General features: G+C 39.2%; 1 protein-coding gene across 7 annotated transcripts in view; it reads left to right on the plus strand.

Moving 5' to 3' along the window:
* The window catches only part of LOC106066002 (synapsin-like), a 102,782-nt gene that overhangs the window by 76,187 nt on the left and 9,262 nt on the right, over positions 1-17,333 (plus strand). For all 7 annotated transcript variants that reach the window (XM_056026510.1, XM_056026512.1, XM_056026511.1 and 4 more), the window contains 2 exons: positions 6,492-6,566; positions 8,391-8,493. In XM_056026510.1, the coding sequence (XP_055882485.1) occupies positions 6,492-6,566; positions 8,391-8,493 (178 nt within the window). The remainder of the gene's footprint in view (positions 1-6,491; positions 6,567-8,390; positions 8,494-17,333) is intronic.

Below are 17,333 nucleotides of genomic sequence, written 5' to 3' on the forward strand. Positions count from 1 at the left end.
GATTATCTCATCATGTAGACACCAGGATTATCTCATCATGTAGACACCAGGATTATCTCATCATGTAGACACCTGGAGTATCTTATCCTGTAGACACTATGATTATCTCATCATGTAGACACCAGGAGTATTTCATCATGTAGACACCAGGAGTATCTCATCATGTAGACACCAGGATTATCTCATCATGTAGACACCATGAGTATTTCATCATGTAGACACCAGGATTATCTCATCATGTAGACACCTGGAGTATCTTATCCTGTAGACACTAGGATTATCTCATCATGTAGACACCTGGAGTATCCTATCCTGTAGACACTAGGATTATCTCATCATGTAGACACCAGGAGTATCTCATCATGTGGACACCAGGATTATCTCATCATGTAGACACCAGGATTATCTCATCATGTAGACACCAGGATTATCTCATCATGTAGACATCAGGATTATCTCATCATGTAGACATCAGGATTATCTCATCATGTAGACACCAGGATTATCTCATCATGTAGACACCAGGATTATCTCATCATGTAGACACCTGGAGTATCTTATCCTGTAGACACTATGATTATCTCATCATGTAGACACCAGGAGTATTTCATCATGTAGACACCAGGAGTATCTCATCATGTAGACACCAGGATTATCTCATCATATAGACACCTGGAGTATCTTATCCTGTAGACACTATGATTATCTCATCATGTAGACACCAGAAGTATCTCATCAGGTAGACACCATGAGTATCTCATCATGTAGACACCAGGAGTATCTCATCATGTAGACACCATGAGTATTTCATCATGTAGACACCAGGAGTATCTCATCATGTAGTCACTAGGATTATCTCGTCATGTAGACACCAGGAGTATCTCATCATGTAGTCACTAGGATTATCTAATCTTGTGATAATGCATAGAGTATTAAAGGAAATTCATGACCTTTTACCTTCAACATATCTGGACAAATCTAATCCCCGCCCAGTTTTAATGTTAATGTGTTTAATGACTGTCTTCTAGAGTAGTCTCTGCTTTTATAAGTACTTTAAAATTTGAAGAGTTGTGTCCACAACTTCAAAATGTTCCCATTATCATTACAGTTTTAATTGATCCGTGGCCATAAGTTTAGATTTAACAGTTCTTTTGTCTTCCCTCTAGTTTTCAGGTTATTTCTTATTATTATCTTGAAATTCCAAGGAGATTTTTTTTGTCAACCTCCTTCTCATTGACTCTCACATGCAAGTTAAAAAATCATTCAATCTAATTAAGTTTAGCTGAGGTTGTCATTCTTATTGCTTCTTATTTTAGTTTGCTTTTTTTTTACACTGAATATTAATTGCTTCTGTTTGTGTTCAATTTATTTTGAATGCACTCAAGCGATACTTCTTAATCAAAACTAATCCTCAACACTTCCTAACAACTAAATGTACGTGATAGTGTCTCTGACCTAGAAGCATGTTTCTTTGTTGTCGCATGTAGTTTGAATGTACCTGATAGTGTCTCTAACCATAGACTATATATATACACGACTGCCAACACTAAGGGTAACTAAGCATAAGTTTCTTTCAACTCCAAAATGTGAGACGAGGTACTTCCGGTATAAACTTATTTTATGACACTCACGATGTTTGAATGATAATGCCAGCTTGGAATTTTTTTTTTTCTCTTTTCATCACATTTGACAATTTCTTTTTACATTGTATACTATTAATATGAGTTAAATAAGCGTTTAATGAAAGAGTTAATACAGTTTTGAGAGTGTCATTTATTATATGGTAGCCTATAGGCCTATAATGGGTGATAGAAGTTAAGTCTGTGAGTCTGTGAGTGAGTCAGTCTAAAAAAAAATAACAATAGTGAGTCCCTGAGCCTACACACTGACATCTTTACCAACTTTTATTTACATCTTATTTACATCTAGATTCTATACCTGTTTTTTAAATTTATTTGTAGTTTTTTTTTAAAGATAGCATGCAGTATGCATCATATATATATATATATATATATATATATATAATATATATATATATATATATATATATATATATATATTGTAATAACTTAAGTGAGGCAACTCAACGAGGACATAGACGTTTATTTACATAGAGATATGACAAAAACAAAGGGCATCTGCCTTTTCGAAAAGAAACACTGCAGCTGAGGTTTGACAGTTCAGGTGGAGGTCGATCCGTGGGAGCCACAGACGGCAGGGAGCCTGTTGCCCACGAAGCCTTCTGCACAGTATTCCGCGGCCGTCGCTTCCTCTTCTTCCAGTTGGCCAGTCTACGCTTGAGGCGATATCGTGGTTGCTGCTTCGACCTCATGAAGATAGTCTCTGATGCCAGCCACTTAACACAAATGGAGGTTGTGGCGATCACTGTAGTTTCCAGGGCCGTTGTTTTAAGACGCCAAGTCAGCGGACCTTTTCCATGGATGTCTCGTGACACAGTTGTAGGCTCGCTGGTAGCCATGGTTTCAGGCACATAGTCTTTCTCAGCCTCATCTGTAAGGTATGCCCATGAAGCATCCTTGTAATATTCATCCATCACTCTATCAGGTTTCGCTGGAATTAATTCACAACCGTTCAAGTCACTCTTACTGATGTGTGCAGAAGTACACATTTCTGTCAAGTTCAGATCTTGTAGCTGGGTTTCTTGGCATGGGCACTGTCCCCGCAGGACGCCGCATATACAGTTCAAGTCAATCGCCTGGATGCAGCTGCCTAGCATCGAGTTCTTTCTTAAGCAGCTGCCAAAGTCCAATTCGTTGTTTCTGTCTCGGCAATTGTTGGGGCTCGTATTCGTAATTTCACCCGACGACATCCAAGGCAAGGAATCAGAAACGGTCTTCAGGCTTTCATGGTTTGAATTCTCGCCAAAGGTACTGACAGATAAACAGAGGTCTTTAAGGTCTACAGCAGAAAGCTTGGACGCAGACCCAACGTTGTCTTGATCTGTCCGGCTCACCGAGATACTGGTAACAGGTGCAACAGGAACAAACACTTCAGGCACATAACAGACTTCTCTTGCTTCTTCATTTGTTTCTTTCCTTTCGATTTGAAACATACCGTTCAGATCGTCGAAGCTATCGCCGTCACGTTTCTCGCCTTGAAAGTCACCCCCGACAGACTTGCCCAAAACACAGTCACAGACGGCGCTCCAATCCCCAGCGCCTCCATCACCACTGTTTGTGCAGCCACAGTCCTGACCAGGCAACTGCTCCTTCCCTAACGAGTTTATTCCTCCTTTTGCTTGCGACACAATGTTATCACTTTTCTCTATTTGGCCTTCTACTGGCAACACACTTTCATCTACTTTGTTCCACATCATGCTCCTCATCTTATTCCTAATCATGTTCAATTGTTCCTTAAATGCATCCCCTCAGTCTTGGATCTTGCCCATTACATCAACAATCCCAGGCTCAATTTCAAATTGATAGGTCTCCGGATCTTCCTCTTCATCGATCAGAGCTTGCCGCAGACGAGCCGTGAGTGTTTCCCTGCTACCGACAGGTTTTAAACCTCGGTCTTGAAGCTCTTGTCTTAGCTCTTTAATTAAGAGCTGATGTAATAGCTTCAGCGATGCCATAGAGATCTAATCCTACCTCCTCTCGTTGAGTTGCCTATAAATCCCACTTCTGACACCAATGTAATAACTTAAGTGAGGCAACTCAACGAGGACATAGACGTTTATTTACACAGAGACATGACAAACACAAAGGGCATCTGCCTTGAGTACAACATCTCCATATTGGCTCTCTACTTGGGCGGAAATCGTTAGTCTCCTAATGTCAACATCCGACTTGCTTAGTCACAGATAGTGCGCACCTTCTTTCTGCACTATCTTGGATGGCGGTGCGCATGGCAAAGTCATAACAATATATATATATATATCTATACTATAAAGTAGAATGTGAGGTGTATGTATGTATGTTACTTATAGACATCAAAACCGCTTGACCAATCTTGATAAAACTTGGCAGGAATGTTTCTTAGGTACCAACTTAGACCTTAGTGTATGTATTGTAGCCCTAAAACAAACTTAAAACCCTAAAAAAAAAAAAGTTGTCCAATTCTATTACAGCTATAGTATTGTATGGATCTAGGCCATGTCTACAATGTTGACATAGAAAAGATCGAAAGGATTTAGACCTAGATCTAATTTTTAGAAAAACACTTTGCGCAGATAGTTTTTATTTTGACACATGAAAATACAAAAGAAGATCCATTGATTTTATTATATAATAAAATTAACCTTCAATTTTGTGTTTCAAAAGCATTTTTTGAATTAATTAGTTCGTTATATCTGTGACTGCAGATTTCCTGACAAACATTCTTTCATTAGACAATACCGTAATGAATCGCTTACTAAAAATTAATTCGTTTAATTGTTTACTTTATAATCCCATCCCTAGATCTAAAACTCTAATTCAACTCTAAGATGATAAAACTTCTCTTAGCACAGATAGTTTTATACTATACTACTAATTATAGTCCATTCATTTCATATTTTGATCAAATAAACATTCAAATTTGGTTTTCTAAAGCATTTTTAAGAGACTACATTCGTTTACGAAAGCTGCGAGGCCGAGTTGAGATAGGCCTAGATCTATATTCATTCATGAATCGCGTACTAAAAATTATTTCGTTTAATTGTTCACTTTATAATCCCATTCATTTAACAAAGCTATCGCTCTTTTCGTTTTAAATAGATATGAATGTATCGACTTCGGGTAAACCCATTTTCGCAAAACTAATTTTATTTTCGTAGCGAAAGAGAAATAACGTGAAAGCATCATTAGCTAAGTTTAACATACATCTAAATCCAATCCACTACATTAGTAAACACAAACTTAGACCCGCAGGCCGCGGGTAATGCCAGGCTAGTATATATATATATATATATTAATGGAGAATGAAGCCATTAAAAATTACAAGCAATCGTGTATTTATGACTAATTGAAAAATATGCATAAAACTTTCAGCTCTTCAAGTTATTAATTTTTTAAACTAATTAAATCCTAAATAACATCAAATTATTCTTAAAGCCATAAAAAAATGATTGTTCCTAATTTTTCTTCACCTAATAGAATTCTAGAATCATTGTTCCTACTTCAATAAAAATTAATTGTACACGTAGTAAACATGTAAACTTTGACCCAGACTTAGTGACCTATGGCTATAAACTAGATCTACATATACGACCATACACACTACTATAATTTGTTTTTGAACAAAAGTGCTTAATGGGTTTTTAATTATATATATAAACTAGTTAGAACATTATCTATGTAAATGCTCTTTTTTTAAGTTGGTAAATCAGATTTTGTTGTTATAAAAATCTGGCTATGTCTATCGCACTGTTACCAAAATTATGACTAAGAAATATTTTGAACGTAGTGTTTATCTTTAGTGATAGTTTTTTTATAAAGTAAACTAATTCACCGGAAGTCATTCTTCTAACACTACACTGCAACCAAGGACGCCTCGGTGTACGGGACTTGAATAATATAGGCGTGGTGCGCACAGTTGGCAGTTCTGTATATATATAGTCTATGCTCTGACCTAGAAGCATGTTTCTTTGGTGTCGCATGTAGTTTGAATGTACGTGATAGTGTCTCTGACCTAGAAGCAGGGGCGGACTGGCTATATGGGCATTTGGGCAAGTGCCCGGTGGGCCGGTACCCAAATGGGCCGGTAGGGCCACCGAAATGCCTGATCGAAGTCATTATGGTACATATCAAGTTGTTAAAGGTTTTATACTATCCTTATTATGTTAAATTAACTTATTATTGTTATTGTTATAAAATCCCCTCTGAGAGTCGTGTTTAAACAAAAAGTATTTCACAGACACTACAGTGTAATACTTATTAATCAAACACATTTTCCGAAAATAAAATGTAGAATGTAGACAGTGCTACTAGTAGGCTTCATCTTTTTAGGGCCTACACAATTGCTGATTTAAAAAGACGCTATATTGCTTATTAAGATATAGAGTTCAGTGTATGCATGCATATCGATACATTATCAAACTTAACAATGATTTTTAAGGACCGATACACATAGACATGGATGCCCATCACATGATAGAGAATTTATGGGCCGAATTTTGTAGAAATGCCCGGGCCGATTTTGACACCTAGTCCGCCCCTGCCTAGAAGCATGTTTCTTTGCTGTCCCATGTAGTTAGAATGTATATGTTTGTATCTTTCCTTTATTAGACATTACATTGACATCTATTCTAATGTGTTTTTAAAACTACGTTACTATCATGAAAGTAAAAGGTCAGAGAGTAAATAGAGCATTCAATTACTATTTTATTTTCCTATTCTTCTAAATGAAACAATTGAGTGAATCCTAATGATAGATTTTATATTTCATTTTAGTTAAAACAATTGAGTGACTCCTAATGATATATTATATGATAGTCCCCTTTTATTTTCGTCAGAACTTTTATATTATTTATTGCTGTTATTTTTATATAGGAGAAAGTCTCTATCCGGCAATTGGAAAGCTAATACAGGATCGGCTATGTTGGAACAAATTGCAATGAATGAAAGGTGAGCTTAGATTCACAATGTCATTTTAAAAACACACAGAACATCATTGTATACTATGACATGTCATCTGCTTGTAAGTACATTGAAATGTCATCCATATTTGTGCAACAATACTTAGAACATTCAAGTCTCCAAAATATGAAACATAAAAAATAAAAACACGCACTAGACGCTGTTCCTGTTTGTTTGTTTTGCGAATTATTTGCTTCGATCAAACAAAAAGAAATATTTAATTTTTTTTTTTCTTTAGTAAATGTAAGCCACTTTTTTTACCCTCTTTGGACCTGCAGTGCTTATAAACACGTATCCAAGATAGCAAACGCGTCACTTGTTTCTAATAACAGCGGGTGTTGGTTAAAATAACATTTTTGTAAGCCATCCTGGCAAGCGTGTGGTATGACGTCATTTTAGACTATTCTGTTCTCTACTAAGTAAGGTAAGCAAATCGTGTTTCATCATTCACTCTTCAATAAACATGTGCCAGGATTATTGCCGAGGGGTTAATGCTAAATTTCATGTTTAAAAGTTTCAGATCTAAATCTTGAGTTATTTATATATATAAATGAATAATTAAAATGCTTAACCTTTTATAGCGACGCCAAAAACAAACAACCAAATTACACACAAAAAATATTTAAAAAAAAACAACAACTAAGCTTCTATTAAGTGTCTCAATTCGTTTGGATCAGTCAATGGGGTACTGATGACCAAGTGTATTTCTCTAGTACTTCGTTTCACATCAGGTTTTGGTCTGGTCGCTCACGTCGCTGTGTTTCCAGATCAAAAAGACACATTTTCCAGATGTCGTCTATATCTCTACCTCCCTCCCCCCCCTCCCCCCCCCCTCTGCCTCTACGCCTTTTTTAGCCGACTCACCCCAACTTGCGTCCATTTTATTCATTCCCTCCAAGCGGTGAAGCTGAGAGGACACACTCTCCAGTCTCTGCTTTCAAAACTATTTTCTTTTCTTCTTGGATTGGTGGTATGTAAACTAGTAGAGTGCTTAAGAACCATTGTACTTTAGTGAGAATTCATTTTGTATGTATTTTATTCATATGTTCAATTTGTGTATTGATCATGGACTAACATAAGTTGGATGTTTACTATTTTTATATTTTATATCAGACTTTGTTTTACTAATGCTTGACCACATTTTATCCAATAACTATTCTCAGATGACTCGCTGACATAATGTGATTGATTTATTTTAGGACAGGGTAAACTCCAATGAGAAAGACGTAACAGCACTGTTAAGGTCAACTCATGCATGTCACCAGCATAGAGGAAAGTAGCTGGCATCAGATGGCCTCTGAAAGTAGCTGGCATCAGATGGCCTCTGAAAGTAGATGGCATCAGATGGCCTCTGAAAGTAGCTGGCATCAGATGGCATCTGAAAGTAGATGGCATCAGATGGCCTCTGAAAGAGACGGAGAGCTCTCTCGAAGGTTGCAGAACACAATTATTTAAGGCTCAAAGAAAAATCCTTGCCGAAGACAGGGTCAGAAGACGAAAAGAAAACTTAATTGGACCCCAGCGAACAACGGCTTTGTCTGCATTAGATGTGAATAAATATGCAGGTCGCAAGTGGGTCTGCGTAGCTATGGGAAACATTGCACTTATCCTTACTTGGCGTCATGGACAGGAAATAGTTTGGAAAAAAAAAGACAAGCAAACTTCTGTCAGAGTGAATAGTTCAAATAAAAATTTAACACATTTTTTCTTGAACAAAATATTTAAATGCTGACGCTGTTGTTGGACAGTTGACAGTCTGTGGATCAAGTCTAGACTAATCACTAATTTCTTTTTTTTTTATTGCATTTACAGGTTTAAGCTTTGGGTGGATGAGTGTAGTCAATTGTTTGGAGGTTTGGATCTAGTGGCAGTTGAGGCTATACAGGGAAAGGATGGCAAGGAACACATCATTGAGGTAGCTACACTAGTGACAATAAGTCTACATGTTGAACATAGTTGAACACTTATCATTGAGGTAGCTACACTAGTGACAATAAGTCTACATGTTGAACATAGTTGAACACTTATCATTGAGGTAGCTACACTAGTGACAATAAGTCTACATGTTGAACATAGTTGAACACTTATCATTGAGGTAGCTACACTAGTGACAATAAGTCTACATGTTGAACATAGTTGAACACTTATCATTGAGGTAGCTACACTAGTGACAATAAGTCTACATGTTGAACATAGTTGAACACTTATCATTGAGGTAGCTACACTAGTGACAATAAGTCTACATGTTGAACATAGTTGAACTCTTATCATTGAGGTAGCTACACTAGTGACAATGTCATTATCTACATGTTGAACATAGTTGAACACTTATCATTCAGAATATGCTAGCTTCGTTTATAATTATTTCACATAATGGAACTCCGCATGCTCCGCCCACACACAACCACTTTAGACAAGTACATTATGGTAGCCCATTGTCTTGTTACAATAATAGAACAGTCTGATGAAGACACTCCACAATTTTGTCCTGACGTCTCACATACCCATACTTCTAATTGTTGAAATAGTTAGTACATGTTTCTATTCACCAAACGATTCACTCAATATGGTTCTCCCCTCACAATTAGGACAAGGCTAAACTTGTGTAATGCCCACGAGCGAGTTATTAGTCGTCTCATTATGTTCCCTTTTGCCCACCCCACCCCCATGTCTCCCCTTCCCCGCAGATTAGGCCAGATCCGACCATATTTAACAACGGAGTCAACAAAAACGCTAGCTGTGGCATTCATACTCTCCCGCCTTGACTACTGCAACGCCGTGCTAGCAGGTATACCTGATGACAAAATAGCCAAGCTGCAACGTATACAGAACAACGCCGCTCGAATAGTCCTTAAAAAAACTAGACAAGATTCTGCTACTACGCTCTTGCGCATGCTCCATTGGCTTCCCGTGAAAGCGAGAATCGATTACAAGGTCGCCACACTTTGTCACCAGTGTATATATAACAACGAGATGCCCTTGTACCTTAGCGAACTGATTACTCCATATGTCCCCCAGAGAGCCCTGCGCTCAATGGACTCAACGCTTTTAGTAGTGCCACGTTTCTCCCTCAAAAGCTTATTATTATATAACTGCCCTATATGGACAAATTCACCCATTTACCAACTGAATATATTTTCGGCCATGATGTTTTGAATATAGAGAAAATGATCTGATCTCTCCATCTTCTTATCTATTGGAAGAACTTCTAAGACACAAGACGAACTAATCTTAAATTAACTTGGATGTCACCTGGACATAAGGAGCATGGGGGAATGTATTTTTATGTTCTTTCATCTCGCCACGATGTTTTGACTAAACTCTCATGTCCTGCTCACGTTGTAATTTTGTGAATGCTTTCTATGACTTAAGCCTAAATGACCAGTCACACCTTCCCATTTCCGCACGCCTGTGACAAGTCAAAAGCTCGCTGTCAGAGTCACTCAAATTTATCACAGCATTAATTATTATTACTCTTTATTTATTTATTTTATTTTAATTATTTCCCCATCCTACCCCCAAATTCTTCACCCGCAGCACCTTGTCCTCTCCAGGCTAGATTTAGTTGACCACATTGGAGATAGCTTGGCCGCGTCTTTCCGCTTATCTTCCCTTGACCGGGGTAAAGATAGACACATTCTCTTTGATCGTACCGGCCGGATGTCTGACGGGCGCAGATGACACCACCTTGTGTGGAATGCAAGTCACTCCTCCCCCCCCCTTCTCCCACGTCTCTCTTTGATCTAGGAGATTACTCTATTCAAAGCGCCTCTCGACGTTCCAAGGTGCGACTCCCACCTCGAGTCTAATTCACCCACGTGTAAGATAATTCTTAGCCTAGGACATTTCCTGTTTCCGCCCGTCTTTTCCAGGCCTGTATATAAGGTAAATTAAATCAAGCCAGCCTCTCTCATTTTCTCATTCGAGCTGAGCTATCGAGTCTGGACTGCTTCATTTATTCTTTCTCCTAGAGGAATACCTGGTGGTAAGCCGAACTTAATCACAAGTTCCATCTTAATTACTTTGTACATATTTCTCACTGGAGACTATTATGTGTATTTTATTATTCCATTTATATTTAATTAGTGCATTGTGTATTTCTCACTGGCGTAAGTAGAAAACATAAACATGTCCTATGTATTTATTTGTTTATTGCATTACTCTATTAATGCTACGTTGCTCAATTGATCGTTGATGCAACCATGTATATATTTGTACATCCATTTTATTTCCTTTGTCTCGGCTGATTGCCTTGATGATTCTACTATCGCACTAATACTGCGCTTAGAAAGGATATATGAGTTATCTCCCCTGTATAGAATTATCTCCCCTTTACTCATTTTACTCTTACGAGGGTTGCGCCCCTTGAACGAACACCTTCTCCATTCAAGCGCGCTCTCCAACTTGTGTTGATTATTTGAGATTATTATTTCCCCTTTTATGTACATTTTTATATTATTATTTCCCCTTTTATGTACATCTCTATATTGCTACTATCGGCCATCTATTTTCCAAATCCCCTTTGTCATCATCTCCCCATTGTGATCTAAAGCAATTTTACTAATCTGACGAATGCACCTCAGTCGAGGGCATCGATAAGATGTATGAGAGACATGTCCTAACTTGTCTTTATTTATCCGCAGCCTCCCTCAGGTGTCTGCCTATTTGCTGTTTAGTGTCTACTCGACACTACTCACCTATTTGCTATCGAGAATCACCTATTGCCTATATGCTTAGTGCTATTCAGCGCTGCACTTGCCTATTTGCTGTTCAGTGTCTACTCGACACTACTCACCTATTTGCTATCGAGAATCACCTATTGCCTATATGCTTAGTGCTATTCAGCGCTGCACTTGCCTATTTGCTGTTCAGTGTCTACTAGACACCACTCAACCATTTACCTTTGTGCTTAGTGCTATTCAGCGCTGCACTTGCCTATTCATCGGATCACTTGCCACTTGCTAGTGAGTATCATCTACTGCCTACATGGATCTACTCAACTCTACTACTTGGCGCTATCGGCCTTGCCCGACTATTCGACAGCCCACCTGTCAATTTATTAGGTGCGACGTCCCTATAGACTCAGATCTGTGTGAGACGTCATAGCTACGCCAAAACCTCTGCAACTCACTGGACTTATCCTGTCATTACGCTGCCCACGGCAGATCAGCTCTGCCCGCAGTAAACTTGTGCCCACGGTAGCAGGCCACCCGCCCTACTGTGCCCACTACAGATATCGGAACTTTGGATTGAGACTCTACAAGAACTGAATCGCCGGCGTCCCTCTATCCGCTAGAGCGCCACCTCCAGCTGCAGAACCTCAAGCCAGGACACAGCCAGCTGCGACATCAACAGGACAACCAGCTAAGTTCAGAAGACAAAGTGACATACTCTCTTATTAACTGCAAGAGTGATGATTAAACCTAGTATTGATTAGAGATAGATACAAACCCTCCCCCTTTTATTCTTCTATGTAAATATTTATGTAAATAAATATTCTTCATTTTTAATTTTGTATCTTTCTTTCATTGCTTGTCTCGTTGCCTGCCTGCTCCCGATTTATATGCTGACGGGTTGTTGTGTGATAGCTTTAAAAATAATCATCCCCTAGACATTAAACGCGCAAAACACGCGTCACATTCCTCCACCTGTCACAACGCCAGGCTATTAAAGTCTTTCCTAAATTATCTGTTTTTCTTGCTGGCCATACTCCGTTCTACTCATATTTATTATGAAATTCTGTGGACTAATTCTGGTAAGGGATTATGGCTTTTATTCGGTTACTGTGCGTTTCCATTCATGGTCAAGCACATAAATGTCTATCATATTTAATTGCTCACCAGTATACGTTTGTAAAAATAATCCTGTAATATATTTGACCACCTAGATATTGTAATGGTGCTTTACTTTTGTAGAGATGTGTTCGACTTCGACAATTACTAAGAGATGTGGGATAGTCCTGTACGGGCGTATTACAAATAATGCGAGTATTCTGGGCCAAGACCATCACGTTACAGAGTCCGTCAACTTGAGTGCGTCGATATGCTAAATGTGTCTATTTACAATACTCATTTCATATATACAGACTTGCTTGGGCAACCCATTGCATTGGCTCAAGGGACAGTGACCAAACGAATGTGATTCAATGATCATCTAGTTATTGGGGGTCTCCAGACAGACAGACAGTGACCAAACGAATGTGATTCAATGATCATCTAGTTATTGGGGCTCTCCAGACAGACAGACAGTGACCAAACGAATGTGATTCAATGATCATCTAGTTATTGGGGCTCTCCAGACAGACAGACAGTGACCAAACGAATGTGATTCAATGATCATCTAGTTATTGGGGGTCTCCAGACAGACAGACAGTGACCAAACGAATGTGATTCAATGATCATCTAGTTATTGGGGCTCTCCAGACAGACAGACAGTGACCAAACGAATGTGATTCAATGATCATCTAGTTATTGGGGCTCTCCAGACAGACAGACAGTGACCAAACGAATGTGATTCAATGATCATCTAGTTATTGGGGGTCTCCAGACAGACAGACAGTGACCAAACGAATGTGATTCAATGATCATCTAGTTATTGGGGCTCTCCAGACAGACAGACAGTGACCAAACGAATGTGATTCAATGATCATCTAGTTATTGGGGCTCTCCAGACAGACAGACAGTGACCAAACGAATGTGATTCAATGATCATCTAGTTATTGGGGCTCTCCAGACAGACAGACAGTGACCAAACGAATGTGATTCAATGATCATCTAGTTATTGGGGCTCTCCAGACAGACAGACAGTGACCAAACGAATGTGATTCAATGATCATCTAGTTATTGGGGCTCTCCAGACAGACAGACAGTGACCAAACGAATGTGATTCAATGATCATCTAGTTATTGGGGCTCTCCAGACAGACAGACAGTGACCAAACGAATGTGATTCAATGATCATCTAGTTATTGGGGCTCTCCAGACAGACAGACAGTGACCAAACGAATGTGATTCAATGATCATCTAGTTATTGGGGCTCTCCAGACAGACAGACAGTGACCAAACGAATGTGATTCAATGATCATCTAGTTATTGGGGCTCTCCAGACAGACAGACAGTGACCAAACGAATGTGATTCAATGATCATCTAGTTATTGGGGCTCTCCAGACAGACAGACAGTGACCAAACGAATGTGATTCAATGATCATCTAGTTATTGGGGCTCTCCAGACAGACAGACAGTGACCAAACGAATGTGATTCAATGATCATCTAGTTATTGGGGCTCTCCAGACAGACAGACAGTGACCAAACGAATGTGATTCAATGATCATCTAGTTATTGGGGCTCTCCAGACAGACAGACAGTGACCAAACGAATGTGATTCAATGATCATCTAGTTATTGGGGCTCTCCAGACAGACAGACAGTGACCAAACGAATGTGATTCAATGATCATCTAGTTATTGGGGCTCTCCAGACAGACAGACAGTGACCAAACGAATGTGATTCAATGATCATCTAGTTATTGGGGCTCTCCAGACAGACAGACAGTGACCAAACGAATGTGATTCAATGATCATCTAGTTATTGGGGCTCTCCAGACAGACAGACAGTGACCAAACGAATGTGATTCAATGATCATCTAGTTATTGGGGCTCTCCAGACAGACAGACAGTGACCAAACGAATGTGATTCAATGATCATCTAGTTATTGGGGCTCTCCAGACAGACAGACAGTGACCAAACGAATGTGATTCAATGATCATCTAGTTATTGGGGCTCTCCAGACAGACAGACAGTGACCAAACGAATGTGATTCAATGATCATCTAGTTATTGGGGCTCTCCAGACAGACAGACAGTGACCAAACGAATGTGATTCAATGATCATCTAGTTATTGGGGCTCTCCAGACAGACAGACAGTGACCAAACGAATGTGATTCAATGATCATCTAGTTATTGGGGCTCTCCAGACAGACAGACAGTGACCAAACGAATGTGATTCAATGATCATCTAGTTATTGGGGCTCTCCAGACAGACAGACAGTGACCAAACGAATGTGATTCAATGATCATCTAGTTATTGGGGCTCTCCAGACAGACAGACAGTGACCAAACGAATGTGATTCAATGATCATCTAGTTATTGGGGCTCTCCAGACAGACAGACAGTGACCAAACGAATGTGATTCAATGATCATCTAGTTATTGGGGCTCTCCAGACAGACAGACAGTGACCAAACGAATGTGATTCAATGATCATCTAGTTATTGGGGCTCTCCAGACAGACAGACAGTGACCAAACGAATGTGATTCAATGATCATCTAGTTATTGGGGCTCTCCAGACAGACAGACAGTGACCAAACGAATGTGATTCAATGATCATCTAGTTATTGGGGCTCTCCAGACAGACAGACAGTGACCAAACGAATGTGATTCAATGATCATCTAGTTATTGGGGCTCTCCAGACAGACAGACAGTGACCAAACGAATGTGATTCAATGATCATCTAGTTATTGGGGCTCTCCAGACAGACAGACAGTGACCAAACGAATGTGATTCAATGATCATCTAGTTATTGGGGCTCTCCAGACAGACAGACAGTGACCAAACGAATGTGATTCAATGATCATCTAGTTATTGGGGCTCTCCAGACAGACAGACAGTGACCAAACGAATGTGATTCAATGATCATCTAGTTATTGGGGCTCTCCAGACAGACAGACAGTGACCAAACGAATGTGATTCAATGATCATCTAGTTATTGGGGCTCTCCAGACAGACAGACAGTGACCAAACGAATGTGATTCAATGATCATCTAGTTATTGGGGCTCTCCAGACAGACAGACAGTGACCAAACGAATGTGATTCAATGATCATCTAGTTATTGGGGCTCTCCAGACAGACAGACAGTGACCAAACGAATGTGATTCAATGATCATCTAGTTATTGGGGCTCTCCAGACAGACAGACAGTGACCAAACGAATGTGATTCAATGATCATCTAGTTATTGGGGCTCTCCAGACAGACAGACAGTGACCAAACGAATGTGATTCAATGATCATCTAGTTATTGGGGCTCTCCAGACAGACAGACAGTGACCAAACGAATGTGATTCAATGATCATCTAGTTATTGGGGCTCTCCAGACAGACAGACAGTGACCAAACGAATGTGATTCAATGATCATCTAGTTATTGGGGCTCTCCAGACAGACAGACAGTGACCAAACGAATGTGATTCAATGATCATCTAGTTATTGGGGCTCTCCAGACAGACAGACAGTGACCAAACGAATGTGATTCAATGATCATCTAGTTATTGGGGCTTTCCAGACAGACAGACAGTGACCAAACGAATGTGATTCAATGATCATCTAGTTATTGGGGCTCTCCAGACAGACAGACAGTGACCAAACGAATGTGATTCAATGATCATCTAGTTATTGGGGCTCTCCAGACAGACAGACAGTGACCAAACGAATGTGATTCAATGATCATCTAGTTATTGGGGCTCTCCAGACAGACAGACAGTGACCAAACGAATGTGATTCAATGATCATCTAGTTATTGGGGCTCTCCAGACAGACAGACAGTGACCAAACGAATGTGATTCAATGATCATCTAGTTATTGGGGCTCTCCAGACAGACAGACAGTGACCAAACGAATGTGATTCAATGATCATCTAGTTATTGGGGCTCTCCAGACAGACAGACAGTGACCAAACGAATGTGATTCAATGATCATCTAGTTATTGGGGCTCTCCAGACAGACAGACAGTGACCAAACGAATGTGATTCAATGATCATCTAGTTATTGGGGGGGGGGGGTCTCCAGACAGAAGGGTCGGTGAAGAGCCAAGTCTTCATTCTGGCCACGGGGTAAAAGCCTTTCAAAGAAAAATCTCCAACCTTTTTGGACATCCGTCGCACTTGATCAATCAAAGAGGGTGCGACTTCGAATTCCAATCAGAGTTACTTTTATTATTACTTTTTAAAAGGCAGCACTCCAACATGTCCACAAGAGAGTTTGCACCGTGCACTGACCATGTTAGAAGCATACATACAAAAGCATTTTTTTAAACATTTTTTTCAACCGCAAAATGTATCTTTGTAGTAGAAGAGGGGATATTCCATGTCGAAAATGTATTCCCTAGTGACTCGTGCAGTGGCGTGCCTTCCGTGTACACAGGGCCTATGCTAGTCCCCAAACAATGTTTGTGTGTGTGTTTTTTTTTTTTTTTTGTTTTTTAAGGGACATCGTCAGATCGCTATTAGTTTTGTGTCCTCTTTCTTTTGGTTTGTCGTTTTCTATCGAAAAAAAAAACACAACTAGAAAACTTATTGAGAAGTTGATTTCTCTTTTGTAAAAAAAAAATAATTAATGTAGGCCTAAGTCAGAAATATCATTATCTATAATATGTTGTTCAATTTGTTTTCAAGTTAAAAATAACGCCAAATGATTATCTGAAATCGATTTTCTGACTTATATTACATTTACTTTCTTAACCTATTGATAATAGGTTGTTCTTTTTTTTTTCAATTAAAAAATGATTCTTTTACATTTTATTACTTTGGAAAATCAAAACCAGATTATGGCTTGAATAGTTCCGTATCCATTGGCGGGCCGCCTCTGAGTTTTTGTCTTGACAGTATTTTCTCATCAGTCAAAATAATGCTTCAGATGCTCAATTCCACTTTTGTAAAGAAAGAAAATACACAAATATAACTTAATAAAAATCTGTGTATAGTAA

Source organism: Biomphalaria glabrata, chromosome 4 (genome assembly GCF_947242115.1).
Source record: "Biomphalaria glabrata chromosome 4, xgBioGlab47.1, whole genome shotgun sequence".
In the NCBI taxonomy this organism is placed as follows: domain Eukaryota; kingdom Metazoa; phylum Mollusca; class Gastropoda; family Planorbidae; genus Biomphalaria; species Biomphalaria glabrata.